Source organism: Myotis yumanensis, unplaced genomic scaffold, assembly GCF_028538775.1.
Source record: "Myotis yumanensis isolate MYYU_CA2020_CCGP unplaced genomic scaffold, mMyoYum1.0.hap1 SCAF_3, whole genome shotgun sequence".
Classification (NCBI taxonomy): domain Eukaryota; kingdom Metazoa; phylum Chordata; class Mammalia; order Chiroptera; family Vespertilionidae; genus Myotis; species Myotis yumanensis.
The window spans coordinates 202,433,524-202,455,120 of NW_027223754.1; the positions used below are offsets into that span (position 1 = coordinate 202,433,524).

The 21,597-nt window shown below is 46.8% G+C and overlaps 1 protein-coding gene across 1 annotated transcript in view; it reads right to left on the minus strand.

The window, feature by feature from the left end:
- The window catches only part of NUAK1 (NUAK family kinase 1), a 71,504-nt gene that overhangs the window by 24,624 nt on the left and 25,283 nt on the right, over positions 1–21,597 (minus strand). The window contains exon 2 of the mRNA XM_070410964.1: positions 13,678–13,798. Coding sequence (XP_070267065.1) covers positions 13,678–13,798 — 121 coding nt within the window. The remainder of the gene's footprint in view (positions 1–13,677; positions 13,799–21,597) is intronic.

The window sequence follows — 21,597 nt, forward strand, 5'->3', positions numbered from 1 at the left end:
CACCAGGTCCTATATGATCCTGTGGACCCTTAGCCTTATCACACAACAATTCTCTGTATTTGTTTATTTTGTCTCCTCCGTTAGACTGTAAATGAGGGTGGTTCCAGTTCATTCACTAATGTATGCCCAGCATCCAGTGTGCTAGTTGGCCTAGGGGCTCTATTAATATTTATTAAGTGAGTGAATTCAAACCTTCATAAGTGCATTCTGGACAATTATCTATAATAATAAAAGCTTAATGTGCTAATTAGACCAGACATCCTTCCAGTCGACCTTCTGGACAATGCCAGGGCTGCGAGGGAAGCCCCAGTCCTGGGTGCCAGAGGGAAGCCAGTGCCAGCAGTTGGGGGAAGGAAGGCCTACTCTCGCAAGAATTTCGTGCATTGGGCCTCTAGTAGTAAATAATTACATATCACTAAGTGCTTCTCTCTCCCAACCCTGATATTCTCAAACAGCGATATGTTCAAAACTCTGTTCGTCTGAGGTCCTGGAGTTCCAGGCAGATGCCTGGGCGCCGGGCTCAGGAGGCTTCGAAGGACAGGCTCTGGTCCTCAGCACTGCCTCAACCAAAGGGACTCCGCTGCTGTGTCATATTTTGGATTTCACATAAAATGCCCTTTGAGCAAAGACAAAATAATAATTGTTTTTGAAATCCTTCACTCCCAGGAGATATGTTATAAAAACACACCTTTGTAGGCTACCCAAGACCCTCCCTGAAGGACCCCTGACTACCTTCCTCCATCTCACCAGCTTCTACCAATCCCAGGAAGGCACTACATGCCCGATGCCCACCAATGCAGGACTCCTTGCTGTTTCTCTCTCTCTCTCTCTCTCTCTCTCTCTCTCTCTCTCTCTCTCTCTCTCACACACACACACACACACACAACTGTTTCCCACCTCCACGCTCTTCTAACTCATCAGTTGAGAATGAACTCAAATATGGCTTCCACTTTGCCTTCCTCCTGATTTTTACTGCACTTGCATCACAAGACTTTCAAACTACATGAATTTATTTGCTAGTTTATATATCTAGTTCCTCTGCCTGCCTGAGCTTTGAGACAAAAACTATAGTTTTGAAACCAGACACTGGCAAGTAGGATTCCTGGATCTGCCTCTTACTTGCTGTGTGACTCTGGGGAAGTTGCTTGCCCTCCCTGTGCCTCAGTTTAGTCAACTATAAAATGTGCATAATATTAGGATGTACTTCTTAGAACTGCTGGGAGAGTTTATTGATAAGTGGTATGCTAAATGCTTAGAACAAGGCCTGTCCTTACGGCATGCACTCAATGTTAGCTATTACAATTCGTAACAATATTATTGGACCCCCAGGGCCTACTACACACACACACACACACACACACACACACACACACACACACACACAACACACACACACACACACACAACACACACACACACACACACGTGCGCGCACACTGAGGACTGAGTTAAACTGGAATGTGTCCAGGCCTGGGTCCCCTGTCCTCCCACACCTTGTCACTGCCGCTAGGAACTCAGACCCCCTCCGGTTCCTTTTTGGCTCCTTCAAGTCCAGCCAAACCTCTCTGATAAAACTAAGAGGGAAGGAGGAGGGCAGAGAGGAGGAGGAGAATGAGAACAGCCAGATAAAATTGGCTGCTCCTGCGTCTGCTGGCCTCGGTGTACCCTGCGGCTCCAGCTACTGCCAGGGATTTCAGCCTGGTGTGCACTTTTCATTAACAATAAACTTTGGAAACGGGAAAAGCTGCCTCAGGATGCATGGCTCAGGCTCCAACAATGAGAGAGTGATATTCCCAAACGCGGGCAGAGCGTTTCCTCATTTTACAAGGGGTGGGAGGAGGAAAGGAGAAGGAAAGTACTTTGACAGGGAAAGAAACAAGGAGCCTCACACCCCAAAAAGTCTGATGCCAAAGGCTAAAGGTCAAAGCCAGCGGTCCTTTCAGTGTCTATCAGAAGGTGTGGGTCAGTGCCCCCTGCAAACCGAAGGGTGGCTTCAGCCACTGGCTTCTTCCCTTCCCAGCTGGCTGACATGGTATCAAGGAGACATAAACGCAGTTCAGTTCAACACACTTCAATACGCCAAATATTTTACTAAGCAGATTGCATCAGTAAGTCCTGCTGATCCTACCTCTAAAGTATATCCCAATCCTGTCCACCTGTCCCCCATCGCCGGCCACCCCTTGCTCCAAATCCCCATCCTCCCTGATTTCCCACCGTTCACTCTTGCCCGGCTGCTGGCTGCATTTGGAAGGGGTGGGGAACAGTTCCAAATGCATGTTCCATGGAGCACTAGCCCTGCAAGCTATTCTGAGGCAAATGGGGTTCCATGGTCAAACTGAGGTAACATAATTTGGAAAATGTTAAGACTGGATGGCCCCTTGGAGAATCTGGTTTCTTTAACTCAAGAGCTTTGCAGGTTGATTTGGTCATTTCAATATTCCTATTATAATCCCCAGGAACTAACTAGGAGCCAGTGTGGAAAACACTGGATGAATGAGATGATACCCAACTGATAAAATCGGCCCCTCACTGTTGCAGGTGGAGATGGGGGGGCAGCCAGGTGAGACAAATGTCCAAGTGGCCAGGCCTGGCTCTGGAACCCCACCCTCAGCCCTCCCACAGGAAACAGCTGGAGTCTCATGGTCATGGCCCTCACTGGAACTCTAGATTAGCTAAAGGCAAACAACAGTTCTAGACTCGAAGCATCAATGCTTCTTCAAGAAGGCAATGCGATGTCCACACGTGAAGCTTCTTGAGCCCTTCCTAACAAAGGCAGGACTTACTGAAGGTTTACCATGTGCAGACACTGGACTAATAGCATTCTGCATGAATTATGCCCTATGGCTTTGGTCCTATGAGTATCCCCCATTCAACAGATGATAAAGCCTGGGTGTAGAGAGGTTAGTAACTGCCATGGCCACAGAGCTCAGACGAGGCCAAGGCAGGCCTGAGCCTGTGGTCTGACTACACACGCCATGCTCTGCACTATTATTCACTGTACTGTTACTCACATGCACTGAACCCTCTGACCCTCGGTTTCCTCATCAGTCAAGCAAGGTTAACGATCCCAGTGACGTGGGATTCAGTGAGCTGCCAGGTCCAGCATCCTCCTGCAGTGCCTCGGCCAGTGCTCAGTAAATGGAAGCTCTTCTCGTAATTACTTCATCTGCCTCTTAGGCAGCTTCTGGCAAAACAAAACCCTAAGACTTGCCTCTCTCTCTCTCTCTCCCCGCCAACGTAGCTCTTTAAAACATGCTGTGGCTGCTGCAGAACCAGAGGATTTTCAAGCAAAAAGAACCTTAGAGATCAACTATTATTTTTCCAGAACAGCCCGGGATTTATAATGTATGAGAGCGAGGCCTTGGGAATCTGTTCTAAAGAATGACCGGCTTCCGCACCCGCGGCCCAAGGCTCCTTGCCCACAGTCAGGCCACTATCAGTGAGGTGACAGGACCGCTCTTGGCCATTCTTATGGCAAAAAGGGCTGCTTCCCTTGGGCACTTTTACAGCTGGTTATTTATAAGCCCAGAAATCTTGTCTGTGTTTATGTTATTAGTCACTAAGCAAAAGCTTATTTTCCACCAGTTGGGAAGGGTTTCCTTTCTGAAAAATGAAAGCCTGTGTCTCTTGGCCAGGCAGTGTTACCCAGAAGCCCAGTGGCTCCAGAGTGGTAAGGAAAACTATGGCCCCTGACATGCCAGGCCCACCAGGAAAATCAAAGCCCTGAATAGAAACCTAGCTCGGCTGGAGTCAGCCCACAGCGCTGGGCCCACGTCCATGTGCTGAAGATCTGGGTTTTAGCACAACAACAAATTTTTATGAAGCACCCACTATGTGGATGGCATTGGAGATACAACCTTTACGAGGTTAAGAGGGGGGGGAAAGGCTGGCCCTGGAGAAGGAAAAGTGAAAGAGGGCAGAAATAGGAGCAAAACTACCAGGGTGCCAGGGATTAAGAGAAGAGGCATGGCTCTGTGGTTGAGCATTGACCTATGAACCAGGAGATCATCGTTCATTCCGGGTCAGGATATATGTCTGGATTGCAGGCTCGATGGGGTGGGGGTGGGGGTGGGGGGGCCTGCAGGATTCTCTCTTATCACTGATGTTTCTCTCTATCTCCCTCTCCCACTCCCTTCCTCTCTGAAATCAATAAAGGTAATTTTTTTTTAAAAGAGAGAAGAGGAAAAAGAAGCAGGCCTTGAATGTAACACAGAGGCCTTGAAGGCCCCAGGGAGCTCTGGGGAGGAGGAGTCAGACACAAGTGACCAGACATCGCCAAGAACGATAAAAACGTGGAACAAAGGACAGGGTAGCATCCAGGATCCCGGACCTATGAAATAGTCCAGGGCTCTCTTCTCTCCAGAGCTTCCGCAGACAGCAATCCCTCCTTCCCTGCAAGGCTTATTCAGAACAGCAATAGTTCACATTTATTGAACCATTACCTCATGCCCTGGATTCTCACATTTAATACTAACACTCCAATGAGATAGGTATTAATATTATTCCAAATTTATAAATAGGAAATCAGCATTCAGATCAAGAAACAGCGTGGCCAGCACCCTGCAAACACCCCCCAGGGCCTCTTTCTGTCACTACCCATCTCCCCATGCGTGTGTGCTTGTATGTGTACACACATCTCCACCAATATCATGAATATCATCAATATAAGCCAATAACACAGATTAGGTTGGCATTTCAAGTTTTCTAAAAATGAAATCATGCAGTACATATTCTTTTGTGTCCGGCTTCATTAGCTCAACATTATATTTGTAAGAATAATCCATGCTGTTCCATGTAGTCAAAGACTGTTCACACCCTTGCTTGTAGAGTTCTCCATGTTGTGAATGCATCATGGTTTAGTTATCCATTCTACAGTTGATATAGATATTTGCATTGTTTCCAGGTGGGAGTCAATATGAGCAGCGCTGCTGCGAGCATTCTTATGCATGACTTTTAATGCTCATCTGTATGCATTTCTGTTGGGCAGATCCTTACTGGATCAGATCCCAAATCTGTGTGACTCAAAAGCTTATGTTCTTGCCACGACTCCACACCACCTTACATAATACTCAGTAATGTAGCAGGACAGAATATTAATATTCAGATATCAGTTGCATTTTTATACTCCGAGAGCCAATTATTAGACTCTCCTTACATAATACTCAGTAAAGATTCTCTTTCATAAAAGAGAACCAACATCACTGTCTCTTCTAAAAATGCTCTTTTATCAGCCTACCTGAAACATGTTTCTGAACATTTTGTTATGTGTTTAAAAGAAAGCAATCATAGCATAAGACACAGTCTTTGTCCTCCAGAGTTGCTATCTGGTTGAATAAAACTAGTACTTCACAAATAAATAAAGGTCTCAGCTATACCATATAGGCTTTAAGTACCCAGATGATCAGAAAGATGGGTGAGGTAACTTGAATGGGCCTGAAAAGATTCCTAGAGAAAGCAGGCGTGGAACTGACCCATGACAAAGGACTTGGGCTTTGTTTGCAGGAGAGCGTGTTAACCATTGTTTCAGCTTATCCTAAAATATCCAAACTCTCTTCATTTTCTTCTACTGTCCCACAGAAGGGCCTTCTTCCCAGACACCAACTTGAATTGTTTTTCTTGTTTTCTGTTTATTTTCCATTTCAAAGGAGAATGGGGATTGGTCGCTATGGCAACAGCGACTTCTCCAAATTAATTCTGAATTTCATCAGATGTTCAGTTTGACAGCCCAGTTCTGCCTCCTGATTTGTCTGGCTTTCACAACCACGCTAATTACCCAACTCCTAACCATTCCCTCCTGCTGCCCTCGGGGTTAATAACACAACTGTATAACTTGAGAATATGCGTATTATCAAAACAATGCTCTGGCCTGGGAGAAATGCTGATGCGTGAGGAGATCTTGGGATTTTAACCATCCACCAGCCATTTTAGAGCCAAATTCAGGAGGCCATTTAGGAAGACGAAGGGCTTGGGAAGGGAGAGGGTAGGAATCGATTTACAGGATACTCTGTGATGAGCAGGTTTGAAAAACTGGAGGATATCTTTCTGCTTGACATGTAACCTCAAGAAAGGAAGATTCGTTTGTTGGTTTTAAGCAAAAAAAGGCCAAGGGCCTAGAGTGGACCAGTCTGAATTCTTTTCCTGCCTTTGCCTTCTGTCAACTTCATATCCCAAATTAGTTCCAGGAAACTGCCATTGCTTCCATGGCGTTGCCTCCCCACATGGCAGCATTTTTATTACTTTCTTAAAACCTCAGACAGAAGTGCCATTCCATTTCTCGGGGATGCTCTTTTCTTAAAGGTCAGTAGAATCCTCACAGAAAATTGCTTATTTTCCATTTTAGAAATGGAGACATCTTTCCTTTGGGAGAACTGTCTGCAACCTAATTACATCAGTTAGTCAATACAAGATTCACTCTTCAAGAGTTTCCTCTCCAGAACTAAATTCCAAACACCTCATGGGCTCATGGCTTCACAGAATAGTCTTCTGATCCCTTAAGTCCAAAAGCCCAAGGCAGTGAGAGTGAGAAAATTAAACTGGACTGGCAGCTCCCCATTGTCAATGAACTGGTCAGAGTTGAGTCAATGTGTTTCCTGGTTTGGACAATGAAAAGCTCTTTAGTTCACTTAAACCCAAACTCTTTCTAGATATTGGCTGGCATGTCCAAGAAGAACCATAGCCAACCAGGCCACCCACTGCCAGCAGTAGACTCCATAGAAGGAAGAAGAAATGGTAAGAAAGTATGTAAGTGACCTGCAGAAGACAGAGATGCAGAAGGCTTACCAAGAACCAATCACTCCTGCTAAGATTAACAGTACTATTCGAGGGCCCAATATCAAATCCTAGGAGGACAGAGGACAGACATGGCCAGGAAAGAGAGAGGAGTTGCATGGAAGAGGAGATCAAATGCACCACGTTGGACCAGCCATTGGACTCCCCTCCTTCCACAACCATCCCTGGTGGTGTTTCCATGGAAACCAGCAGGGCTTTGAGGGGATGAGCTCTGTCAGCCATCATCACACACTCATCAGCCATGCCCACAGTCTCCCCGATCATTTTTCTATTGCTCTGTCTCAGCCTTTTTGTGATATACACACACACACAATCCTGAATCTGAGAGAGCAGTGACAATTGATCAGAACATCTCAGAATCATCCCAGACTGAAGCTAAGGCTCTTTTACTTGATACAGTGAACTTCTGAAAAAAAGCATGCTCCCCTAATTTGGGCAATAAAGCCAGGCCTATGGTTATCACACCTCTGCTTCTAGCACTGCTTGACCCACCAAGTACGGCTCATCTTGTCCACTCTAAATCCCAGTCTCCCTCATTGGACAAGATGGTGCAGTAGTTAAGACCCTGACTCCCAGAGCCAGGCTACCTGGGTTCAAAACTAGGCTCTGCCATTTACCAGCTGAGTGACCTTAGCAAGTTACTTGACCTTTCTGTGCCTCGGCTTCTTCACCTGTTGAAATGAAGACTATCCTTATTGTAAATATGATCATAGCTCACAATAAGCATAAGTGTTAGCCTGGTATTATTAAGTGGCAAGTATTAGTTTAAGAAAGAACAAGTGAAGATATGCCTGGATTAAATCCATAATCATTAAGGCTATGTATTGGCAGAAGCCGCACCTGACATTATACATGTGGCGTTGAAGGATGGGGAAGGCAGGAGGCTGAATGGAGGAGATAGAAAACTAATACTTAAAGACAACAAAGCCTGAGGTGGAAGCAAGCCCGATCTCTTAACTAGGGTCCATTCCTCAGTCCCCAGTGTGGTGCCAAAGCGTGGATCTCAATCTCAGTCCATACCGACTAGAGGAACCTCCTGTCAGAAATCACGGTGGCCAGTGGGACCTCTTCTATACCCTATGGGCCTCCCTAAATGCAGCCTATGACTACCGGGGGCAAATTAACAGAGCCGTCCCAGTTAATTCCCAAAGACCCCACATTAAATGACAACACGGTTCCAGTTTTCTCCTTAAAAATTAGCTTCAAGTACGAATGGCATTATTTGAGGCACTAGAAAATACTGAATTCCAGGAAACCCAAGAGGGTGAGGCAGGACAACCAGGGAGTAGCGTTCATTTGCAGTTGTTTTACTTCTAATCTCCAGCCTTCAGAAAAATGGCTTGGGTGTAATCAAAAGAAAACAATGAAAATAATACACTTGAAGGTCAAATAGCTAACTTAATAGGAAACTCATTAGAAACGTGGCTGGACAGACTCGCAGCTGAAGAGCTGGTTCACATGATTAACAGTGAAGACAGCTCTCTGGTGCTGTGTTACGAACAGGGGCGAGTCCTTCCTTTGCATCCAGTCTGCAGAGACTTCGTGTGGAACTTGTGGATCTGGCAGCAAAGGCCGTGTGTTTAAAGGCTCAGCAATTCGCCATGGGTTCAAAAGAGTAAACACAAGCATAATACACCACGTTGCCAAGTTCAACAAACTGTTTCATGGGGCTCTGAGTCCCTGATGAGGGCAGCAACCAAATGGCTAAGTAAGTAAACCCAAGCCCAAAGGTATTGCTCACTGCTCACTAGACACACTGCTGCCAGAGACACGTTCTTCTCTGGAATTCACTGATGACAAATGATCTGACCAAGACGAGTTCATAGAGCAGGGCTCTCATTTCCCCTTAGTTGCAGGACTAAGTCCATATTTCTCAGCCTGGTCAATTAAATCTAAATCTAAATGCAGAGGCATCAGCATTTTTTACAAATACCCCTATGAGATTCTAATGTGTTATCCAGCATCCAGAATCACTGATCTAGGCTATCTGGTCAACCTTCTCTTCCAGCACCTCCCAAGAGGAGTTTCTACTCTAGCCAGAAAGGACCTCTCACTGCCCTAAAGATCAATCACATTGGGAAGAATCAATATCATTTATTGAGCATGTACCCAGCACTGTGCTTAGCTATTTTACATATTATTGGAGTCACTCTTCACAACCTTACCTATTCAGATTCTAGCTATTGGCCGCATCTAACAGAAAAGATAACTGAGCCTCAGAGAGGTTAAGTCACTGGCCTAAGATCACACAGTAAAAATTGGTGGAGCAATTGGCTCATTCAAATCTAAGCCTATTTGGACAATAAATAGATACTCACCCTCGTAGAACAATACCTGGAACATAAGTGTTCAATACATTTTTGTAAAAAGAAATGAATGACCAAAGGAATAAATGACTAAATAGGTGAATGAGTGAACGAGAACAGACCTTGTTAGATTAGTTCAGCTGACCCCTGCCTTTTAAAGGGCCTAAATCGGGATTTGCTTGCTGCCTGAGAAATCTAAATTAGAATGAATACTTGAGCCTAAGAGGAAAAATGTAAACGGCTTGCTCTATAGGTATTTCCAAATACCTGATGCTAGCAATACAGCCCTGCTTTGGTTTCTGACCTCCTGAGCAGGGGTTTCTCCAATACAGCGAGTGCTTCTCACACTTAGGAGTGCGTGGGAACACTGGGCCCCACCCCTAGGGTTTGGGATTCAGTATAGTTGGGTGGGACCAGGTGATGCTGACGCAGCTGGTCCTGGACCACCCTCTGAGAACAGCAGTTTCTGACTCCAGGACCTCTGCTGGGTCCTGTGAAACATCAGCCCCACTGCCCCTGGCCACAAGAGTAGGGGAAGGAGACGGTGGGAGGCGGGAGGCGGAATGCCCTTCTACAAGCCTGCAGTAAACAGCACAGGCCAAAAGCTGTGGGCTTGTCCACAGATCCTATCTCTGGTTTTCTCCTCTTCATCTCTGGCTGGATGTTCTGAGCAGTGATTTTCACCAAAGGCCAAAAACAATATCCCCTTCCAGAAAAACCTAGCAGAACCTCAGGAGGCACAGGTAACTCGAAGAAGGAAATTGTAATGTGTACTTCTAGGAAGAAGATGAGAGGCACGTTCAACTGATAGTAAACTCATCCCAAGTGTCTTTGTGGAAAGAATTTGGAGAATTTTCTACAACCCAAACTCTTCTGCCATCTTCTTACAGACAGCAGGTGTGAGGTTCAGAGGGCAAGGACATGAGACTCACGTGCTTATCAAAGACGGCATGCTTGTTTGTCTATTTTGTTTTGTTATTTTACGGTTGAGAAACTCTTCCAAAGGCGACAGATTACAGCTGACCAATGCCTCATGGGCCTCCTCCTTCGTCCCAGAAAGCCAGGATCACCCTTCCTAAGATAGGAGCCGTGATGAAAGCAGATCGCAACGCCAGGGGCCAAAAAAGAGTCCAAACGTGGAGGGACCAGGAAGAGAGATTTCCAGGAACAAAAAAAATCCAGGGCATAAAAGGGAAGGCAAGGCCCAATTGCCCCCACTCCCTCACCTTTTCCTCTTTACCCACGGGGACTGTTACCAGATGGGGCGCTAAGGTTCCCTAAAGTACAAGATGTTCATTCTCTTGGTTGTGCAGACTGGGTCTCCTAGGCTTTCAAAGGGGAAGCAGGGGGCGGGGGGAGAGGGGGAGAGACCCCGGGCCTTTGATGTTTGAACTCAGATCCTGAAATCAGAACCTCAGGCAAAAACTGTTTTTATCTCTCCCATTTTAGGCAACCAAGTTGAAAGCTCTGGCGGGCACTTCCTTTTCAGCTGCTCTTTCCATTTTGTCAATTACCTCCCTACTGAGAGAATGGAATTCCTTTGACTGGAAACAGGTGTCCAGCGAGCGATGGTGCCAGAGATTTCTTCCTTTTCTCTCTCGATTATGTTACCTTTCCTATCCCACACTGGCAGGTGTATTTCCATCCTTTCATTGGACTGGGCATCAGAAGCCAGTCATGGTTCCTGTTGGCAGCTGACATCAATTTGTGGGTTAATCCCCTTCCCCCGTGGGTCCATAGGGGAGCAACCCCAGGGGCTGGTTTGAGAGAGAAACATTTGCAGGGATTATTTTTGAGATTTGGTCAACAGCAGCGCTGATTCAGCAAGGTCGCAGATTTTATGAGCCTGCGGGTATTATGAATAATATATAAATAACTTACATTTCCATGGACTGCTGTGCAGAAATATCTTCTAAAATACTCGCAACGCTGGGATTTAATGCTCTCTCGTATTTAAGACAGCCATCTCTGTGAGGGCCAGAAATTCCCCTCATCACAGGGTCTAGGACAAGGCCCCCAATGGGGGTCGCTGCAGACCACCAAATGACCTGGTTTTATGAGCACCAGCTTCGGAATGTCCCTGAGACTGGGTTGGACTTTCAGACCCACCATCTATTAGGTGATGTAAGCTTGGGAAAAACTACATTTTCCTCACCATGAAGTTAGAGATGTTAACAGTTCGTATGTCACGGGTGGAAGGATTAAACTCGATAATACATGTTCTAGGGCAGGGTAAACACTTAACAACTCCTAGTTTTATTAGTATTATTTTAAAGTACAAATTGAAAAATGCTATTTCCCTCATCAAAATCAATGGCTTGCCCTCATTCCTCGTGTAAAATCCACACTCCCTCCTTTGGCCAATGTGACCAAGATCTGGCCCCTCTCCAACCTCCTCTCTCCTGCCACCATCGTACTCACTCACCACCTCAGCCTCACAGCCTCACAGGCCCTCTATCACTTCTACCAACACAAGCTCCTGCCCTCCTCTGAGCATCCACACATGCTGCTCCCTTTGCCTGGAATGCCAAGCTCTTCCAAAGACTTACTCCCTGCTCATTCAGGTCTCAGTTCAAAAGCCACTTAATCTATTCACTTGCCTACTCACTGAATGTCAGCTCTATGGGGCCAGAGCTTATCTTGTTCACTAGAACAGAGCCTGGTACATATTAAGCACTTACTTGATATTTTTTATGAATGAATTACTTTTTCTCTGGAACTAGTATTTTAATATCACCAGATAATACAGCCAAGATGGTGCCTTCCCTCATGAAATCCCCAAGTTCCTAAACATAAAGGGAGCTACACCACTGCTTTGTCATGTTGCTATTGTTATTGCTGCTGATGCTACACGTGTGTATATGTATGTGTGTGAGTGTGTGTGTGTGTGTGTGTGTGTGTGTGTGTTTAAGCATAAAGGTCCTTGTTGAAAAATAAATTACAAAGTTCCTTAACAGCTTCTATTCACTTGACTGTTGTCCAAACAGCCACTTAGATGCCTTGGCATTGGTTTTTCATTATGCAAATTAATGCATCTCTGCACTCAGCTAAGGCTCTTGACAGTCCTATCAACCAATCAGCTTCCAGAGAGGTTTCCTTTCTCTCTGTGAAAGGCTGAGAGACCAGCCCATCAACTCACAGACTCGGGTCCCACTACCATTGCTGCCACCCACTGTCCCTGCCATGTCCCAGGGTTGAAAAGGATAGCAAAGGCCAGGTTGAGGGGGATGCCTGAGGCAGAGAGTTCAGCCGCAGAGCCAGCAAAACAAGACAGAAGGTCAAAAACACAGGGCTGAGGTCTGGCAGAGGGGAAAAACCAAATGGGGTCAGAAGACTCCTGTGCTAGGACCACCAACTAACCATGACTCCAGTGTTATGAACTGAACCTGGGCCCTCTGAAATGTACATAGTGCAGTCCTAATTCCCAATGCCTCAGAATGTCGCCCTGTATGGATATGGGGTCTTTAAAGAAATAACTGAGGTTAAAAATATATCTCATTGATTTTTTTACAGAGAGGAAGGGAGAGGGATAGAGAGTTAGAAACATCGATGAAAGAGAATCATCAATCAGCTGCCTCCTGCACACCCCCCACTGGGGATATGCCTGCAACCAAGGTACATGCCCTTGACTGGAATCGAACCTGGGACCCTTTAGTCCGCAGGCCAATGCTCTATCCACTGAGCCAAACCAGTTAGGGCGGGAATATTTATTGACATAGGAAGAGATGCATAACATAAAAACTGAAAAACAATCAAGCTAACAAACAGTATAAGCTGTATGATCTAACTTTGGGTGAAGACACATACAGATATAGAGAAGTAGATAAAAATATAACGTGGATAGAGAGCTTTTTTTATCAAACTGGGAGTTAGAACAGAAAGTATTTTTTAATTTTAACATTAATATTTTGATCATTTCTGCAATAAACACATATTGCTTGTGTAATATTTTCCAGGATATTTTAAAAACGAAGATTTGGGAAATTTATACTCTTCGTTTCTTCCCACGAGGGAGCAAGGAGGTTGAAGCAAGAGCAGTTTTATAAGTTTTGCCCCACCCTGCCTTTCTGTAAACACCAGCTACAACGTGGACTCCATTTGCACCAGCAGATCCCTCTTCTTTCTCAACATTAATTGGATCTGCTCAAAGGTACTTCCTAACTTAAAGAGCCTAACTTGGAGTAACTCATGACAGCCCCGCCCCGAGCATCAGTTTTGGGGAATGACGTTGACAATTTATCCACCTTTACTTGGTCACCCAACAAACTTCCATTATTCAGAAACCGAGGCTGTCTCACATACCAGCATGCAATAGGGTGGGTTGCTTAGCAACCACCAAAGGCACTGGGAAGCCGGAAGAAGGCACCCGCCAGAGATATTTTATAACCAAAAATGAGCTGCGCTACGTGTGTCTGGTTGCATTCAAGGTAACTAAATAAGAGATAAGACCCGGCTATTTTTGCATCCTGAGGAAAAATACTTGGCTCCTGCCCAGAAGGGCAATTACCTAAAAATCTTGGCAGGCCCCATGGTATGAGGAATGGTAACTGATACGAGGATGAAAAAAAAAAAAATCACTGACCTTCATAAATACTGATGATATGAGGATGGTTGAGGGATGACATAATCTCAATCTCTCGTCTGATGTGAACCATGTCTTGTTCATCCTTAATTTTGTCCTTACGAATGGATTTTATAGCAACCTGTAAAGTCAGGAAATGAAATGTTACTCAGAGAACTAAACAGATGCAAATCAGCCATTTGGGGGAGTTTGGAAAATAAATACAGATGTTACTTGTTGGCAGAATTGACAATAACAAAACAAAGCTTCGAATACCCCCTGTCATGTCTTTCATTTATAGCAGAAACACCCTTCTCTGGACAACAGAAAACATCAGGTTTTAACAGCCTGGGGTTTGGGATGGTCATTTTTTTTTTTCATAAAGCAGAGGCAGCTTCACGTGGCCGGATTCATTTACTCTAGGAATGGTGATCCTTTGAAAAGAAGAAAACGGAGAGCTCGGTTTACAGGGTATCGATGATTAAACGTGGATCCGTGAAATTAGTATCACTCAGCTCCTCCGGCAGCTGCCTCGGCTCTGGCTACAAAAAGCTTTACTGCATGTCCTATCTGGAGGCCACTTCTGCTCCAACCTTGGGTTTTAAGACTCCAGGTTGTGCTTTGGTTATGCACTTGCTGAGAAGCCAAATCCTTCCTCCATCCATCCTCTTGCCCAAGGCACCGTCAATAGCACATCATGTAACCAAAAGACTCGGCCTGGGGGACAATCAGCATAAAACCAAGGGAGTGACAGCTAGACGCCCTGCCCAGCCCCAGTGGATTCCCAACGTTCTGTACCAATGTCGCCTGCAAATCCAAACCGTTGAGAAGTGCCAGGGCCAAGATGCAGAGCAGTTACTCAAAATAAATTCATCAATAAAAAGGCATTAAATGACATGGGAATCTAATAAGGAAAAACATGTTTGCCAATGGATTCATCTTTGCTCATGAACAAGTTGGTTGGTAATTTAGTTTTCCTTGGCTCTCAGGGGGACACAAGCTACTTAGGTGGGAGAGGTATCCATGGTAACGAAGAAGCTTGCCAACCAATTTGCTGCGGGTTCTGAAAGCCTGCTGAGTCACCTCCATCCTGGTGCGTCTGTGCCTTAACGTACCTGTCCCACAGTTTCCTAGTAACTCAACAAGAACTGGGAAGCTATTTTTTTAAAATATATTTTATTGATTTTTTTACAGAGAGGAAGGGAGAGGGATAGAGAGTTAGAAACATTGATGAGAGAGAAACATCGATCAGCTGCCTCCTGCACACCTCCTACTGGGGATGTGCCCGCAACCAAGGTACATGCCCTTGACCAGAATCGAACCTGGGACCTTTCAGTCCACAGGCCGACGCTCTATCCACTGAGCCAAACTGGCTAGGGCTGGGAAGCTATTTTTATTACTGTTTTTGCTATTTACTGATCTCCCCAAAACCGGTTAAATGGACTAGCAGCTCTCTGTACTTCTCTTTTGCAGAACCGTGCCCCGTTGTAGTTAAATCAGTATTCATGTCATTAATTGACTCTCCACTAGTAGAGATCTTACTCACTGCTTTATCTTGATGCTCAACACCATGCCTGCCACGTGGCTGGCCTGAGAAAACACTTAGTGTGGGCAGGTAGGCAGGTAGACAGACAGAAAGGAAAGAAGAGGAGAAAGGGAGGGAGGGAAGGAGGGAGAAGGGGAGGCAAGGGTTGATGCTATTAGGTGGTGAGTGCTCAGACAAGAGAAGTGATAGTGGAATTGGAGCGAAAAAGAAGGGAGACTCCTGCTGATGGGGAAAATAAGACATCTGGGGGCAGCCAGCAATCTGAATCGGTGCCAGTAACCTAATGTACATTCTTGATAGCCTATAATTAAGGCACTGCCCCTTTCTCCACAATCTGGTCTTGCAAGACCTGTTTACCTAAGTACTCCCATTTTACAGAGGCCATAAACCATGAACAATACACAACCCCAGGAGGGGGTTATCAGCGCTGGCACCAGGCCAGGCCTTCAGGTGTGGTCTCAAGGCCCCCATCCCAACACAGGGGGCTTTTTGCAAAGCCTGCTAAAGTTCCGGAAGTCCCATCCATATTTGGGGGTCAAAGAAACCAAAGGGTATCAAGGGAGAGCTTCCTCCATATTGGTTTGCTCAGGATTTGGAGAGAAACAGTCCCCCTAAGTCACTGTACTAGTACATGCAAACCATCTGAAAATAAATGGGTTTTTCCTGTATCTCCAAGTACTCCTGTGTATTTTTCAGTCACCTGGTAAATTCAGTAACACTGCCAAACACCACCAAGACAGGCACGACGGGAAGATGACTTGGGATTTCTTGGACATCCTACCTACAGGGGCAATCAAGGAATGAAGGAAGCAGACAGGGAACACGAGACACCCTGCCGGATAAAAGGCGGCTGCACAGACAAGATTAAGCTTCCGGCTACAAGGCCCCTTTTCATAAGGGTGCCCGGCTCAGAGCTGCCCCGGGTCTTCACGACAGCCCCATTCAGCATGCAGCAAGAAAAGCCTCCGTGTGCTTACGTCAAATGTAAGGATATGACTGGAAGGCTTTATTTCATCTGAGCAGGGCCGGCGATCCTGAGAGCTGGTTCTTAGAGGAAGCAGACAGTGAGCACACACAGGCCTGGAGGATGTGGGTGGCTGTTGGACCCACTGCTACATTCCTCCATGAACTAAGATGGGAGGAGGGGAGAAACCACCCCTTTGATCATGCAGCAGGCTGAACTTGCCCTTGAGGAGGCCCTATTGTCCACTGACAATAGGAATACATTCTTTCAGCATCCAGGGTCAGGGGAGGGTAGTGACATTCTGGGGGTAAGAAAATAAGCCCACTTGTCAATCCCCTCCCCCCCAAAACAGGAGCCAGAGGCTGCGAGGGTCCCGCAGCGAATTTGCCAGGGGTGTGCTTCCAGCCCAGTGTGCAAGGGGAGTGCCCACATGCTAATAAAACCCCACTCGGCACTGAGGTCGCGCAAAGGGTTCGTTCCACAACGTCAATAAGCATGGTGGCTGTCCCTCCACAAAAGCTTCCCTCTTCCCACAATGAATCTTCTGTTGAAAATGTAAAAGAGGGGTCATTCTATCCCCTATTTCAAAGGGATGCTGGAAGTCAGGAGGAGACAGATGCTAGAAGTCACTCAGAACTGTGCAACTGCCAGGGTCAGAGGGAAGGCTTTCAGTTCAGCTCCCAAGAGCAGTGAGATGACTACCCAAGGTCACAGTTAATGGCAAACCACAAAAACGATAACGATAGTTGGCACAGACACTGTGCTAAGCGCTTTATACCCCTCAGATCATCTCATCCTTCTCATCACTCCAGCTTCAGCTTCACGCAACCCCCCTAGGGAGGACCCCCTCTGACCCCACTGGTTGATAAGGCCACCTGGCTGCCTCCTCTACACCTTTCCCCATGTTATCTCTCTGGGGGCATTTCACATTATCTGAAATTATCTTGCTTCATTGTTTGCTGCATATTCATTCAGCCTGTGGGCCAATTTCAGCTCAAGGCCTATTTCTGTTAGGACCCTGAGAGATAAGAATGACTGTCACATTTTCAAACAGTTGTTTAAAAAGGAGGAGGAGGAGATCTATACTAGTAAATGAAGCTTCTGCAATGGAATATAGTGCCTGCCTCATGAGGTTGAAGGAGAAACCAAGCCAGGTGCACAGTGAAGCAGTATTGCATAATGGCTAGTGACATGGCTTTGAGTCCTAGCTAAAATCCCTCGCTGGCTGTGTGACTTTGGGCAGGTTACATAACCTCTCTGTGCTTTAGTTTCCTCATCTGTAAAGTACAGAAATAACAGTACCAGCTTCATGGGTTCCTCCCTGTGAGGATTACACGTCGGGTGCTTAGAATGTGCCAGGTCCAGGCAGGGTAGGTGTTCAATAATGTCAACCATGTTTACGCCAGAGAAGTGTGTCCCAGAAATAGGGCCTTTCTTCCTTTCATCCACCAAGCAAACTTGAATTCCACCTGATTCCTCATGAGGCCATGAGGGAAGGCCTTGGGAATGGAAACCACATTTGTTCCCAAAGGACACAAAGGACTGGAACCTCTCTCTCCTGGGTCTTTAAATTGTACCCTCATCTGAAATGTCAGGAAGCTCAGAGGGGCCGGGGCCCTCAAGATCATCATGGCATCCGAGTCTGAGACCAAACAGGAAATGAACAACTTGAACCTAGGACCGTCTTCCCCATCTCCTTCTTGTGGCTGTCCACCCAGGTGAACAAGGGAATAAACTCTTCCTCCTTAGAATAAAAAAGCTGACTCACACTATCCAGCTCAGCTTTCCTGGATTTGTTTATCCACTTATTCCTTTGAGCGCCAACCAGGTACCAAGCACAGTGCTGAGACCACGCGAGAGGCAGCCAGCGCAACTCTGCTCTGGCCCTCACGGTGGAGGGGAGGGGGGACAGGGACAAGACGGAAAAATTGCACAGATAATTACATAATTTCCCTCAGGACCAAAAGCTACCGAAGACATGCACGGAAAGGCCAGCATTATAGAAAAAAGGCCCTTTCCAGTTTTCCTCCATCCTCACATCTACAAAGAAAGACTGAGATAAGTAAAGGGGCCAGCAGGAAGAGATTACCAAATGTCTGAAACCATACACCCTCCAAAAAGAAAAAAAAAATCCAATTTGTTCTTGCACGAGTCAGATTTCACTCCGCCTTCGAAATGACTACAGCCAGGAAGTCAGGTGTCTGAGCCCAACATGCAGCACAGCAACTTTCATAAATGTCCCCTCGTCTAGACGGCACCGTGCGCCTTATAAAACGGTCTGCTTTTAAAGAAGGCCACCCCCTCGTTTAATGTTTAAACCGTCTGCAGCCGCAGGTCTGGCCAGGGACCGGCCAATGCTGCCCTGTGGTGTCTGCCTGTTTAAGAGGCACACTGGGCCCAGCCAATTGCCATCCTTTGTTAACGGGCTCAGTCTCCTCTTCTGCAGAGGTTGGTTTGCCTTTTTGTGAATAACCACCCAAAACCACCTGCTCTGAGGCCTGCCACTGTGGCTGCTGTACATGAAGAGAGCCTGGTGATTTCAGCAAGGCTACGAGGAAGCAGAGAAGTGTGGTGAAAGCTTAGGCTTGTACTGGCTGGCTGACCGCAGGCAAGCCTGAACCTTGCAGGCCTCAGTTTTCCTGATCTGTAAAATGGAGTTAGCAAGTTGTACCTCCTGAGGCTGTTGTAAGGAATAAAAATAATGTAAGTGCCTGGACACAGTAGGTGCTCACTGAATCGCGGTGACTATAAACGAAGCCCATCAGATACAACGTCCTGGACCGTGTTTTAGGGGTGATGAGCCCACAGACCTCTCCTCTCCCCGTTTCCCCCACACAGCTTCTCCCCACATTTATACTGCAGGAAGAGCAGGTGAAAATTCATATCTAGCCTGCATGCCTGCACACAGCAGGCAGCCAGCTGTCTTCCTAGCCTGCTTTGGGGAGTGGGGACGTTCCGGGCAGGTTGTGTGTATTTGAGGCTGTAGCCAAGAGAATCGCTGCCATATGTCAGCCTGCAGGGAGTGCTCTAGAACAGTGCCTCTCCTACAGGGGTCACGGGCATACCGTTAACTAAAATGCAGATTCTGAATCCAAAGGTCTAAGGGGGGCCTGGGAGTCTGCATCGCTGGCAAGCTCCCTTGTGATGCCAGTGATGCAGGTGCAAGGACCCACTTTGCGTAGCAAGATCTTAGCGCTCTGCCCTTGGCCCTGACAGACCAATATTTTAAAATCAGTGACAACATTCTTCATAATAACAGTGACTGACATTACATGTGACCATGTGCCAGTGGGCCTTAGCTCATTTCATCATTACTACACCATTTTAGAGGGGAAGAAACTGAGGCTTAGAGGACATAAGTATTGCCCAAAGTCAATACAGCTTGCAAACAGCGGAGCTACGACTCCAACCCAGGCAGACTGAGCCCAGAGGCTGCTGATCCTTGAGGCTGTGGATAAGTCAGGATGGACAGCAAATGTGGTAGCTGATAGAACCTCTCATACTATTCTCCCAAGCTCAGTGTGATGGGCCCCTTCCAAGCAGATGAAGTTTTACAGGGTCCCATGTCAGGTGCTAAGAGATGGGACTGGGGAGTGAGGAGCAGGAAGGACACACGCCATGAACACGGCATTAGCATCGCTTAGTGAAAACAAGGCTACAGTTATCTGGCAGCAGGAGCTGGCAGCTTCCCCGCCATTCACAAGGCGTGATCTCACGCCCAGCCACGTTCCACCAGCCATGTCCCACGTTCCACGTTCCACCTCCCACCTTCCACCTTCCTCAGGGAGCTGCAGGGCATTGAGTCAGAGGCAGCTCAAGGACCTTTTCTTAGCAGGGGCCCAATGCAAGTGGCCTCCAGGCAGCCAAGCTGGAGGCCAGTGCATGCTCCCGCTCCTGTCTGGTTGACGGTCAGAGTTCCGGCAAGGCAGAGCTCCACCAGGCTACATGGGTCCCAACCTCCACAGGATCACTCATTGGCTTTCACTCAGAAAGTCAACCATCACCCCAGAGATGCCACCCAGGAGACCATCTTGCAGCCAAAGCCCCTAATTAACACTCCGGTGTCGGGTGAATTTCCCGCCAAAATATAAGATGGCGCGGGCAATTATTTAGGTTTCCCGCGCAAAATCAGGGATTTTTATGATACCTATTACCCCAATGGGTATGAAACGGTTCGCATACGCAGGTAGGTATCTTTGTGAACGGCAAACAAACAAATATTTGGTAATACGCAGTTACAATCGGCCCGAGTTTACACGTTTCCCGCACTCCACCGCAAATCTATATGAACCGAGTTAAGACGGCTCCCGCGGAGTACGCGCAATTCACTCGAGCCGACTTAACTCGTTTCCCCCACTCCAAGTGTTAATTAAATGACCTCCAGCTCTTCGTGAGCAGCCTGGCCAACTCAGGAACACACTCCAGCAAGTTGCAGTGATGCAACCGGCCCCACAGGGACCCAAGCCAGCTCCGCCGTGGGTCCCACAGGCCTCTTCCTCTCGGGCCTGTTGATTCATGTCGTTACATGGATGTTTTCTCAGACAGAAGCAGATTGGAAGCCAAGAGTTGTATCAACAGGCTCTGAGGAGAGGCACCCTGATGCCAGGGAGCACGGCGTGTGTGAAAAAGAGCTTCTCCTTCAAAGAATGGCATCCCGCCATTCGCCACCACCAGCCCTTTAATCTTGTAGGAGGCTCTAAAAATATAACCCTCTGTAACTCGGTTCTCAATCCTCTATTTCCCAAAACTCCCCATCAGGCATGCTGTTTCCTGGGATGATACTGATTTTTCTCCTGCTATGAAAAATGTGTTCTATTTCCAGAACTTAAGCAGCAAATCAGATTTTTATTTGACGGTGCCAAGGCCTGCTTGGGAGCACCTCAGAGAGGCCTGGGGTATTTTTTCTACATGTACAGTCAGTCCCTGATCTCCATCGCCCTCCCTTCAAAGACTGGGCTGAGACTGTCATCATTGCACGTGGTGATGCCACCAGGAAAGTCGAATTAATGACTAAGCAATCTCGGGCGGATTTACACTCCCTGCATGGCCGGCACTGGGGTTTGTAAACACAAGATAGTGGCCATGGCTGACCGAGCAGCGAAAAGAAGGCCAAGGGAAAGTCAATACCAGTAGCAATGCCAAAAGCAAGCAACAAACCAGCTCCGAGTGCACAGTTAGATTCTCAGAGGAAACAATTTGCAAAAGGGTGGGGGGACAAATGCAAAATGGTCAAAATGCAGATTCCATGGCCCATCCGGGTCTACTGAATTTTCAGGGTAAGAACAGCTCCTGTCAGCATTTTTTTATGCACATCCCTGGTGATTCTGCTACATTCTGAAGTTTAAGAAATGCCATCTTAAACCAGAGTGAATGTGGCCAGGATGGCCCTTATTATTCTGTACCTTAAATACTCAACATTAGGTGACTAGTG